General features: G+C 39.0%; 1 protein-coding gene across 4 annotated transcripts in view; it reads right to left on the bottom strand.

The window, feature by feature from the left end:
- Positions 1-11,977, bottom strand: part of kif6 (kinesin family member 6) — a 210,390-nt gene that overhangs the window by 176,239 nt on the left and 22,174 nt on the right. For all 4 annotated transcript variants that reach the window (XM_008125901.3, XM_062973564.1, XM_062973572.1 and 1 more), the window contains exons 5-6: positions 10,433-10,542; positions 504-633 (exon numbers count right to left, since the gene is read on the bottom strand). In XM_008125901.3, coding sequence (XP_008124108.2) covers positions 504-633; positions 10,433-10,542 — 240 coding nt within the window. The remainder of the gene's footprint in view (positions 1-503; positions 634-10,432; positions 10,543-11,977) is intronic.

Below are 11,977 nucleotides of genomic sequence, written 5' to 3'. Positions count from 1 at the left end.
GACTCTACTGTACATTCACTTTTGGCATGTTCCATCAGAGAGGAAGAAACCTCTCTGTAGTCTTCTGTGTACAGAAAGAGTACGCAATAGCCAGGCATTTTAAGAAAGAGAAGCATGAGTATGTCAGGAATTTCCCAATTCCTAAAAAAAACTTCATCATGTGATGACCAAAGTCTGTTTATCACTAAACAGATGCATAATGTAAATTATACATTTACATTATGATCTAAATCTAGATTGAAAGATTCCTGCAAGAGTGCATGCATCACATTTTACTTTAAGCTCATGAACATCTGTGCCAAACATTATATTGACATCATGATTTTCACTCCTGTTTAGAAGCACAGACAAAAGGAATAAATACCATCATGATAAATATTTATTTCTAAATAAGTCACCAGTTTCTAATAAATTTTGAGAAACTATTTTATTTAAAAATGTAAGCATTTTTATACTAACAAGATAAGAGATAATGTGGGCTGCTGTTGGCCAAAGCTTCTCACCTCTGCAATCATCCTATTGGTGTCTCCTAAAAAGAGAAGGTTCAGTGCTTCTTCCTCATTAGTTGCTTGCTGCAAGGAGAGATGTTTCAGATGAATGTTCTGATCAGGATCTTCCATTATTGTTACCCTTCTACAAGAAAAAAGGGCCTGAGTGTAACTTGACTTTTGGAATTTGACCAAAAACTATATAAAAGATTTTAAACAGAATTGACTGAATACATATTTGCACAGATATGTACAGATATATTGAGCAACATGCCACTATTTAGAAATATATAACTAAATCTCTTCCAAAATAGATTCCAGATTTCTCCTGCAACCTGATGTAGTTATTGTAGTACAACTTTCTCTCTGATCATACTTACTCACCAGATAATTATGTTACTGGTGACCTGGTCTTCCAAGGATTTCAAAAACACAGGGTTCCAATGATCTCCAATTTTTAAAAAATCAGATATATATTGAAGTAAAGGGAGTTGAGCAATCAATCTTTAGAACAGTGGTGTCAAATTTGTGGCCCTCAAGTTCTTTTGGACTTCAGCTCCCAGAATTCCTGACCATTGGACAAGCTGGCTAGTGCTTCTGGGAGCTGGAGTCTTAAACATCTGGAGGCTGCTCTGCTTTAGAGCACTGCCTTCTCTTAACTCAAATCAATCCATTGTATTGGTCAATTGCATTATTATTATTATTATTATTATTATTATTATTATTATTATTATTATTATTATTATTATTAAATATCCTGCTTTATCTCTCCCTAAGGGGACTCAAAGCGGTTTGACATAAAAGCATTGGTATGCAATTTAAAATATACAAATATGCAAACTTTAAAACAGAATTAAACACAAATAGCGCTAAAAATTCACACTTAAAATCCATAAAAACATATTCAAATTTAAAAACCACAGCACCCCCTGACTAGATCTTAAAAACCTTCATCTTTAAAAACCTGTCTGAATAAAAGGGTTTTAGCCTGCTGCCAGAAGGACAACAGGTAGGGGGCCATTCTAGCTTCCCTGGACAAGGAGTTCCAGAATCGTGGGACAACCCCTGAGAAGGTGACTGCCCCTCTTTCGTTCCCACCAACCAAACTTGAAGATCTCAGGGCCTGGGCAGGTTCATAAAAGGGGATGAGGTCACCCAAACAGCCTGTACCTGTACTGTCTAGCACATAGGCAGAAGTTACATTTAACACTAGACATAATTTAATATTACATGTGTGATTAGAAAGAAGCATGGACAAAGCACCATGTACACACACACACACACACTTGCCCACCATGAGTGAAAGGAAAAATGAGAAACAATCCAGTTTTACTTCATTAGGTTCCCAGTTTTTTTAATGTGAGAATTAGGAACTACTGTATAGTTTAAAACAAATTCTAGTCTGTATAAGCAAGCTGGCAAAACAAACAAAGGTTCATTATTTTCTTGTGTTATCAATTTACTATAGGTTCTTAGACAATTTCTTATTTCACACCTATCAATAAAATGGGAAAGCGCTAAAATTAAATGGAAGTCTACTGTATTATTCCTCCTCTTCCTCAGTAGCAGCGGATGGGAAGAAGCTAAGTGCACAAATCTGAGATGTTTGTGTGATCCTTTCTACTCAAACATAGAGCATTACACTATAGCTGAACATTTTATGTGAACAATCCCATTAAATGTTGCAAAGTTGTTGTTTTTTAAAAAAAAATCATACTGTCAAACTATACATAAGAATACTATGGACGTGGAGGACTGAAGCATCACAGTAATCCAAAGCCAAATCTAAATAAATCTCCTCAAACCAGACTACAGTATTCCTGTCACTCTGTGAGTCACTCAAACTTGTCATTAAATATCATGATTCTGTATGTTCCAAGGTTTCTAAAAATAAAAGTGCAAAAAGTGGGGCCATTTTACTGGTGACTCCTGGAGGATGCAAACAAAAGAGAAATACAGAAATAAGCCTTGTCAGGTCACTTGGTCTATAAACTAGCCATCAAGCTGCTAGAGATCTCAAGCCCCGTCTATACTACCATATAATCCAGATTATCAAAGAAGATAATCTACATTATCTGCCTTGAACTGGATTATATTAGTCTACACTGCCATATAATTCAGTTCAAAGCAGATAATCTGGATTTTATATGAAAGTGTAGAAGGGGCTTCAGAAGATCAATCTGATTTCTTGGAGAGTAGATGCGGATCTAGAGGCACTGTCATACAAGAAAGAAAACAAAGGGAAGAATACACAATAAGCCTTAGGAGAGATATTTCCTTCCCAACGTGGATTTTTTTTCTGTATCCTTCTTATTAGGCATGTGCGATCCATGAAAAAAAAATGGTTCAATACTCGCTTCTAAAGTAGGGGGCGCTGGCGCTTCGTTTCTAAAACCATTTCTGAATTTTGAAGCAAAAAAATTCAAAATGTTCCGAAGCTTCCGAAGCTTCGTATGTACTTCGTTAATGGCGGGTGCGCATGCGCATAAAGGAAAACATTGTCGTCAATGAGGAAAATTGAGGGACCTCTCTCCCCCTCATTTTTTGAGCTATCCTAATGAAATTTGCTACAGTGGTAGAACACATTTACCACTGTTAGCTCACCAAAATTCAGAACATTTTCCTTATCCTCTGATATTTGGCGAATTTTCATAGCTTTTATAATAAACCATGTTTTTGTGATGTCTCAGGCACCTTTGGCCCCTGACCCCACAGCCATTGCTGTCCAAAATGAAGAGGATTTGGGTTTTTTCCCAAGTGAGCAGGTTTCAGTTCCTTTCCAGATGCCTTCTGTTGACATTTCCGTGCCAGAGCCAATTAAAGACGACCTTGAGAAGGAGCCGGCTCTTCCCGGCTCTCCGGAGGAGTTACTGTTCGATAGAAGGGCTTTTTTGAAAACAGACCGCTCTCTAAGGCAATCTGTAAGGAGAAGTGTCAGATTAGCAGAGCGAGGCGATTGTGGCTGAACCAGTTCTCTTGGGAAGAATTGGGGAGGCAGGCACCTGGCATGATGTTTTGGAGGTCCAGTTCTCTTGGGAAGTTTTGGGGAGTTTAACACCTGGTTTGGGGGAGCTATGAACTTCAATAAAAGTTGTGCGCAGAGAATCTTCTGTGCAATGGCAACTTAACTTTGGACTAAGAAGTAACGTTGTCTCTCATTCCTGATTTCCAAGCGGCCTGACGGTGCGCTTACTCTGGAGTAGACCGGGTGTTGGTTTACCTTCTTGCCTTGATGGGACTGCGTTTCAGCTCCTGAACTTACAACTTGCCCTGCCTTGAAACCCTGTTTGGATCATTACTTCTAAAGGACTCTTCTTGCTCTGCTTATTTTCCCACTCAAAACTCAGGCGGAATTTGAGTGTGTTTCGGTTATTGGATTTTGAACTCTAATATCAGACATAATACTTTATATTATTGGACTAAAATTGATCTTTCCTGGAAGATCAATTGCTACTTCTATATAACTGCTTATTCCCATTTGGAACTTTTATTGCTTTAATAAAGATATTATATTGTTATTGGCTGCTGTGTTGGTTCCCAGTGTTCGTGCCGCTTAGGAGTGTTACAGTTTTAATAATTGCAGAAATCTGTTCCTGGTTTGAAAGTCTTATTTCCTGTTTCATTGGGTTGTCTTTACTTTGAAAGTCATTGTTCTACTTCAGAAACTTTGTTTTTGTGGCTAAAATCTTTTTAAATTGGTGGAGAGAGACTCAACAAACCATAATGGGCTATTTTTTATAGGACGATGTCCCTTGCTGTTTTAGGAAATGACATTCCTAAGGATATAGGCCAAGGTAGATCCAGCCTGATTCCTTTTTGCAAATGAGGAGGAGGAGGAGGACAATATATGTCCCCACTGCCATATAATGTGGGATAAGAAGATGATCTAAGAGTGGGTTTCTTCCTGCGCTCAGGAGTCTATGGGGTTTACACATGTCACATACACAGGAATACTACTAAAACAGATTTAAAATGCAACTTTTCCCCTTCCCAGAATGATACTATTATATGTAATGAACTGGGGGCCTAGAAGTAAGCAACAAAACTAAATGCCCCAGAACCATGAAACTTGGCAACAGAGCCCAACGACCTTGCTGCTAGGTTCCTACAACAAAACCCAACAACTGAAACGGAGCTGGGACCCAAAAAACCCCAAAACCAGGAAAATATGATCTGCGCCTGCGCCGAAGAGGAAACGGCGCACGCCTAGCACACCTCCCACCCCCCAACCGTCGCTCCCGCACAAGCCTCTTAGCGCCACTGCAGCCATCTTTACCACTATCCCCGGCATCAGATTCATCTGCCTCGCCGCTGCTCTGGGCCAGCTTCTCAAAGTAGGCCATGAAGAAAGGCAGCAACTCCTCTGGCCTGGCTTTGACCACTTTCAGGAAGGCCGCGCAGACCATGTCCATGATGCCAGCTTCTAGCACGAAGCAGGTCACGCTGTGCCCGCCGGGGAGTCCATTTGCCACCACCACCGGCCGGCTTGGGGCGCCTCTCCCCCCCCCCCCCAGCCGGAGATGGACACAGCTTTTCAGTGCCCGCCATTTTGTTTGGCGACACAACCATCATCTTGGTCCTTCCGCTTCCATCTTGGGTGAGTCTCGGCTCGGGTAAATACACAACCCCGGTGGCGCCATCTTACTTGAGGGCAGCCAATCAGGAAACCGGCAAGTGGGATATTTATTTCTATCAATCTGTGGAATGATATCCAGGATGGAACAACTCTTATCTGTCTACGGTGACTGTGAATATGGCACTTGGCCACCTTCATTACCACTGAATGGCCTTGCACCTTCAAGGCCTGGTTGCTTCCTGCCTGGGAGGGGGAATCCTTTGTTGGGAGGTGTAACTTGGCCCTCATTACATCATGTCTGGAATTCCCTGATTTCTGAGTGCTGCTCTTTATTTAACTATCCTGATTTCACAGATTTTTTTTAATACTGGGAGCCACATTTTGTTCATTCCAGGCAAGCAGGAAGCATCCAGGCTTGGAAGCTACAAGGCTATTCAATCCCTATGACAACATACACACTTGCCTAAAACAGACAACACTTCTTTCTTCCATCGTGGTCATTCCACAGATATATATACCCCACTTCCTCACAACCTCTGAGGATGCCTGCCATACAGCCAGGTGAAACGTCAGGAGAGAATACTTTGGGAACATCACCAGGCACCCCAGACAACTCACAGCAACCGAATACAAAGACAAACAAAAAAAGAATTAAAATAATAAAATACAATAATAAAAAAGAAAGAAAAATAATAAAATAAAATAATAAAATAATTAAATATAATAAATATAAATTAAAAAACAAAACAAAAATAATAAAATAAAATAAATCAAAATAATAAAAGAAAATAAAAACCCCAAATAATAAACTAAACTAAAATAAATACTGTAATAAAATACAATAACTAAAAATAATAAAATATAAAAAACAAAAAAACAAAAAAACCCTCAACAATTTTTAACCAGAAACCACCAGACTTCACCACAGCAACGCGTGGCCGAGCACAGCTAGTGTGTGTGTGTATATATATATATATATAAACGTGAGTCCCTTTCCATCTCAAATCTAGAGAGAAAATAATAATAATAATAATAATAATAATAGTAATAATAATAATAATAATAATAATACAAAAGGATCCAACAAAAGGAGCAGCGCCAGGAAACTACAGGCCAATAACATGTCTGCACACTATATTTAAACTACTGACTGGCATCATAGCTGACAGAATTCAAGACTATCTTGAAGAAAAAAACATCTTGCCAGATGAACAGAAAGGCAACAAACGGAAAAGCAGGGGCACAAAAGACCAGTTATTGATTGACAAAATGATTCTGGAGAACTGTAAAAGCCGAAAAGCTAATATTCACATGACGTGGATTGACTACAAAAAGGCCTTTGACTCACTCCCACACAGCTGGATCATCGAGTGCCTGGATGCCATCGGGATTTGTAAGAACGTTGGCACCTTTATTGAAAACATGATGGAGCACTGGAAAACTGAACTGTTTGTTGGAAATGAAAGCTATGATCTTGTTAACATCAGAAGAGGAATTTTCTAGGGAGATTCATTGTCCCCTCTGCTTTTCATTATTGCCATGATCCCTCTGTCAACAATCTTACAAAAAACAAATCTCGGCTATCAAACTTCTAAGAATTCTCACAAAATTTCACATCTGATGTACATGGATGACCTGAAGCTGTATGGGAAAACGGAAACTGAAATCCAGTCTCTGACTTACACTGTCCGAATTTTTAGTACTGATATCAGCATGGAGTTTGGTTTGGACAAATGTTCGACAGTGGCATTGAAGAAGGGGAAAATCATTGAAAGTAAGGGCATAAATATGCCTAATGGCCAAACGATAAAGTGTCAACAGCCAGAGGCCTATAAATATCTGGGCATATTACAGCTGGACAACATCAAGCATGAACATGTGAAGACTGTGGTCAGTAAAGAATACACACAAAGGGTCAGAAAAATTCTCAAAAGCAAGCTCAATGGAGGCAACACCATCAAGGCCATAAAGACCTGGGCCATACCTGTCATAAGATATACTGCTGGCATTATAAATTGGACACAGGCGGAACTGGACAACTTGGACAGAAAAACAAGAAAACTCATGACCATTCATCATTCACTGCACCCTCGCAGTGATGTTGACCAACTATATCTGCCTAGAAGATCAGGGGGCAGAGGACTCTTACAAGTAAAACAAGCAGTCAAAGAAGAAGAACATGCCCTAGCAGAATATGTAAAGCAAAGTGAAGAACCTGTTTTGATTGAAGTCAAAAATCAGAAACTCCTCAAAGCACAGCAGACAAAAAACCAGTACAAGAAAACCGCACTACAAACTAGAGCTGACAGCTGGCACAACAAAACATTGCATGGATAGTTCCTTGACAAACTTGAAGGAAAAGCTGATAAGGAGAAGACCTGGCTCTGGCTCACAAATGGGACCCTGAAGAAGGAGACAGAAGGCCTGATCCTTGCAGCCCAGGAGCAAGCCATCAGAACAAATGCAATTAAGGCCAAGTTTGAAAAGTCAGCTGATGACCCAAAATGCAGACTGTGCAAGGAAACCGACGAAACCATTGATCATATCCTCAGCTGCTGTAAGAAAATCGCACAGACAGACTACAAAGAGAGGCACAACTATGTGGCCCAAATGATTCATTGGAACTTATGCCTCAAGTACCACCTGCCAGCAGCAAAGAACTGGTGGGATCACAAACCTGCAAAAGTATTGGAAAATGAACACACAAAGATACTGTGGGACTTCCGAATCCAGACTGACAAAGTTCTGGAACACAACACACCAGACATCACAGTTGTGGAAAAGAAAAAGGTTTGGATCATTGATGTTGCCATCCCAGGTGACAGTCGCATTGACGAAAAACAACAAGAAAAACTCAGCCGCTATCAGGACCTCAAGATTGAACTTCAAAGACTCTGGCAGCAACCAGTGCAGGTGGTCCTGGTGGTGATGAGCACATTGGGTGCCGTGCCAAAAGATCTCAGCTGGCATTTGGAAACAATAGACATTGAGAAAATTACAATCTGCCAACTGCAAAAGGCCACCCTACTGGGATCTGCACGCATCATCCGAAAATACATCACACAGTCCTAGACACTTGGGAAGTGCTTGACTTGTGATTTTGTGAAACAAAATCCAGCATATCTATCTTGTTTGCTGTGTGATACAATAAAATAATAATAATAATATCAGGGTAATTTAAAATAATAGGGGGGGGGGGGAATTGTGGAAACTCCTTAGCAGGATGATAGTTTGCTTTCCCTGCCCATTGGGTGGAGAGTTCTAGTTCGGGGTTTTGCCAGCACATTGGGATTGATCCCCCCTCCTTTTCCCCCTTTCCTCACTTAAAGTTTCTGGCAAAGGCAGGAGAGGTTTTGCAAGGGAGATCCTGCAGAATTAAAGCCCTGCAATTATCAGGCTCTCTCCCTACTGCAAGCCCCGGTTTAAGCGCGGGAAGACAAAGTGGTTTGCAAGGGAGATCCTCCCTCCACTTTTGCAAGCCCGAGTTTAAGCACAGGAAGACAAGATCCAGGCTCCCTCCACTTCTGAAGCTGGTTTAAGAGACCCATACCACTCCAACCACTCCAAAACGGGAAGGGGGATTTCTCTCCTGAATAGCAAAGGTTGGTTGAATTAAAACACTTTCCCATATATCCGAAGGTTATCCAAAGGTATTTAGAGGCATGGGCACCAACACTTCGAATTGGAAGGTTAATTCCGAAGGGCCAAACCACCTCAGAAACCCCTTCGGATCTATTTTGAATAATGAATTTATTACAATAAATGACTTATTCTGAATATTTGCCCATGAATACTTCTTATATGAACATTAGTAAGGTGCTGCAGCTACCCAGACTATTAAAGGTTAAGAAGATACTGCTTTAAATCTCTGAACAGCTGAATTCAGAGTCCTGATACCCAAAGCAAAATAAGTAACAGCCTACTTTTATTAGGAATTGTGGGAGTTGAAGTCCAAAACACCTGGAGGACCAAGGTTTGCCCATGCCTTCTCTAGATGCTCAGTTCTCTTAGTTTTACAGCTTGTCTGCTGTAACCCAAAAGTTTAGAAACCAGAACTTGGCTAATACTATTTTATGTATATTCAACTCTGATTTAAAGGAGTCTATAAAATTCCATCCACTTAGCAAAATGGAAAACATTCTTTGTTTATAGAAAAAAACAAGAACCTTGCTTCTGCCTCCTTTCCATTATTAAGACTAAGTTAGCAGTACTTTTCCACATCAAAAACCAAGTTCAAACTAAATCTTAATGTAGTTTAAACACTGCTACCTGTGTTGTACAAATGAAAACAGAAAGCATACATAAATAAGTTCAGCAATTACAAAACAACATTCTGGATAGTGTCAATATTTCCTTTCCTTTCATGTATTTTACTGTTTTGCAGTTTGTATTTATGTATAACAGCATTTACATAATAATATGTAATTCAACTAATATATATTTTGGCTGGTGGAGAGGAGGTTTGTACCCACTAATCAAAAGGCCATACAAAGAGTTCAAATGTTTAGAGGTGGTTCAAGCTCAGTCAATAGTTTATTTCAGTTACAGTTGTAGACAATTTGATTGTAGCTTGCTACAGTTATAGCTTAATTATCTATATAAAACAACTAAACGGTAAATTTCATTTTTTACCATTTGATATGTGTTTTCATAGAATATAGGGCCTGAAAAGAAAGAGTATACACAAAACAAATCATTACATGTACATCACCAGCACAATTATACATTAAGTTCAGATCTCTTACCACATATACTCGAGTTTATGTTGACCTCAAGCATAAGCGAAGGCTGGTTTTTGGCTCCAGACAATGGATTTTATATGACTTTGGGATAAGTCAAGGGTCATTCTGCACAGAACAGAACATGCCACATGGACTCAGGGATCCAGCTGCCCATGGGATGAAGGCAGCATTTTCCCACCCATGCATTCAAAAAGACAAGAAGTGGCACCACAATGGATAGGATAGGTGGGAATGGTGCTTGTTTGGGGGTCTCCTGGGATATACTAAACTCTTACCTTTTGCCACTCTGCTCAGAGAAGGGGGTGATTCTTTTGTTGTTGTTTTTGTTGTTGTTGAAAAGGAACAGGACATACATTAACACATAGATAAGTCAACCCAATTTTTTTCTGGTTGATTCCTAGACCTATACATAAGTTTATATGGTATTCTCTTAATTACTAAGAAAACACTTTACAAAAATTATGTTAATTTTAAAAAAGAAAGGAAAGCGAAAGGGCAGCCTCTCTTTCATTAGTATCCTCCAGATATTTCCAGGCTTTTGTCCATTGTAGTCTAACAAATCAAAAGAAGGATAAATGTTTAAAACAGGAAAAAGATTTGTGTTGGATTTTATAAATGATACTCACGGCAAGTCTTCTAACTTGGAGGCTTCATGTCGTGGATCCAGCAGATCATAACCACAATCATTGTAAATTTCTAAATAGGAAATATGGATGGTGTATACCATGCTGCTATCCTGAATTGGAAGAAAAATGAATACACAAATCTTATAATTGCCTAAAAGATAGAGCTAGTTTCAGAGCCAAGGCCAGAAAAAAAATGGGGGGGGGGGGTTTAAGCGAATCATGAAGAGTAGTGCCATAACACAAGATAATTTAGAAATCAGACTCCATTGATAAACTTCAGTGGACATTCAAGACAGATAAATTTCAGTGGACATTCATAGGGATTTGGTTAATCATTTAAAATTCATGAGTAAACCAGGTTTTTAAAAAAACCTGAATTTGGGGGGGGGGGTCAACCCCCCCCCCCCCCCGCCTTGGTTACAGCCCTGGCTAGTTTATATAGCGTGCTTCTTTCTACATGCCATATCTAAACACATGTTCAATTCAAGCTGAATTTGGAATCTGTTTGCTACTGAAACACAGTTTTAGTTAGATGTTTTATTAAGACATTACTACATAAATCAGAAACAACTTCAAGGCATTTAACAACTAATTGTGAATTTTGAAATATAAGTACAGAAGAGTTGTGCTGCATCACACCAAAAGCCTATTTAATCTTTTGTTCACATGTTGGCCGAATAGAGATCTATCAGAAGGACAGAAGCAAATCAGGAATGTGATAGCTGTTTCCTACTTCCATTACGCAGAAACTAATAGTGAGACGTGATCTACAACTGTAATGATTAACAGGCACAGATTCTTCATTAATTTTGATTCATTTTGTCTTCCAAAGTAACGGCTATCAATATGTCTTATGATAATGAATTCCAATATAACTATGTACTATGTGATGTTTAAGAAAGATAGAAAAAAATCAAAATCCCATGACCTGTTTATGATATTTTAAGAGTGCACAACACCAGCCCACAGAAATAAAGATGCACCCTGTCACTGTGCCAACCATTGTATTCATGGATCCATTAATGTTCAAGCACCACATGTTGAGACCACATCCAGATGTTAGCCTTTCTTCTTTCTTTTTAAATGACTTTTTGAAAAGCCATTAAACAACGATTTTATGAATAGTAAACCATATATATGTATTTTTCTTAGTAATTTAAAGATTGCTTCATCATTCTATAAATATGCCATCTATGAAAGCAGAAACAATAATGGAAATGGGATAACAGAAGTGATTGCAACGTGCTTTTAACACAGCCTACATCTAGAAACCTTGCTGGACTTTAATAGAAATGTTACAGTTACCCTTTATTTTCTGACTGTTATGCCATTTTAAAGGATTGTGTGACTCCTTCATCCTTCATTTATAATCAGGCTTAACCTCCTTATCTGTACTATTTCCAAGAGTGGTGATACAGCATTTTCCTGGGCAGATTATCTCCTGCAAACCTTCTCTGCAATTCAAAATGTTTAACATTTTTTATTTGATCAGTAGATTTGTTATCACAATCACAGGAAATCACTCATGGCCACGTATGATTGCCA

This window comes from Anolis carolinensis, chromosome 1 (assembly GCF_035594765.1).
Source record: "Anolis carolinensis isolate JA03-04 chromosome 1, rAnoCar3.1.pri, whole genome shotgun sequence".
NCBI lineage: Eukaryota > Metazoa > Chordata > Lepidosauria > Squamata > Dactyloidae > Anolis > Anolis carolinensis.
The sequence above is the reverse complement of the archived record's forward strand: the minus strand, read 5'-3'. Positions and strand labels throughout refer to the sequence as shown.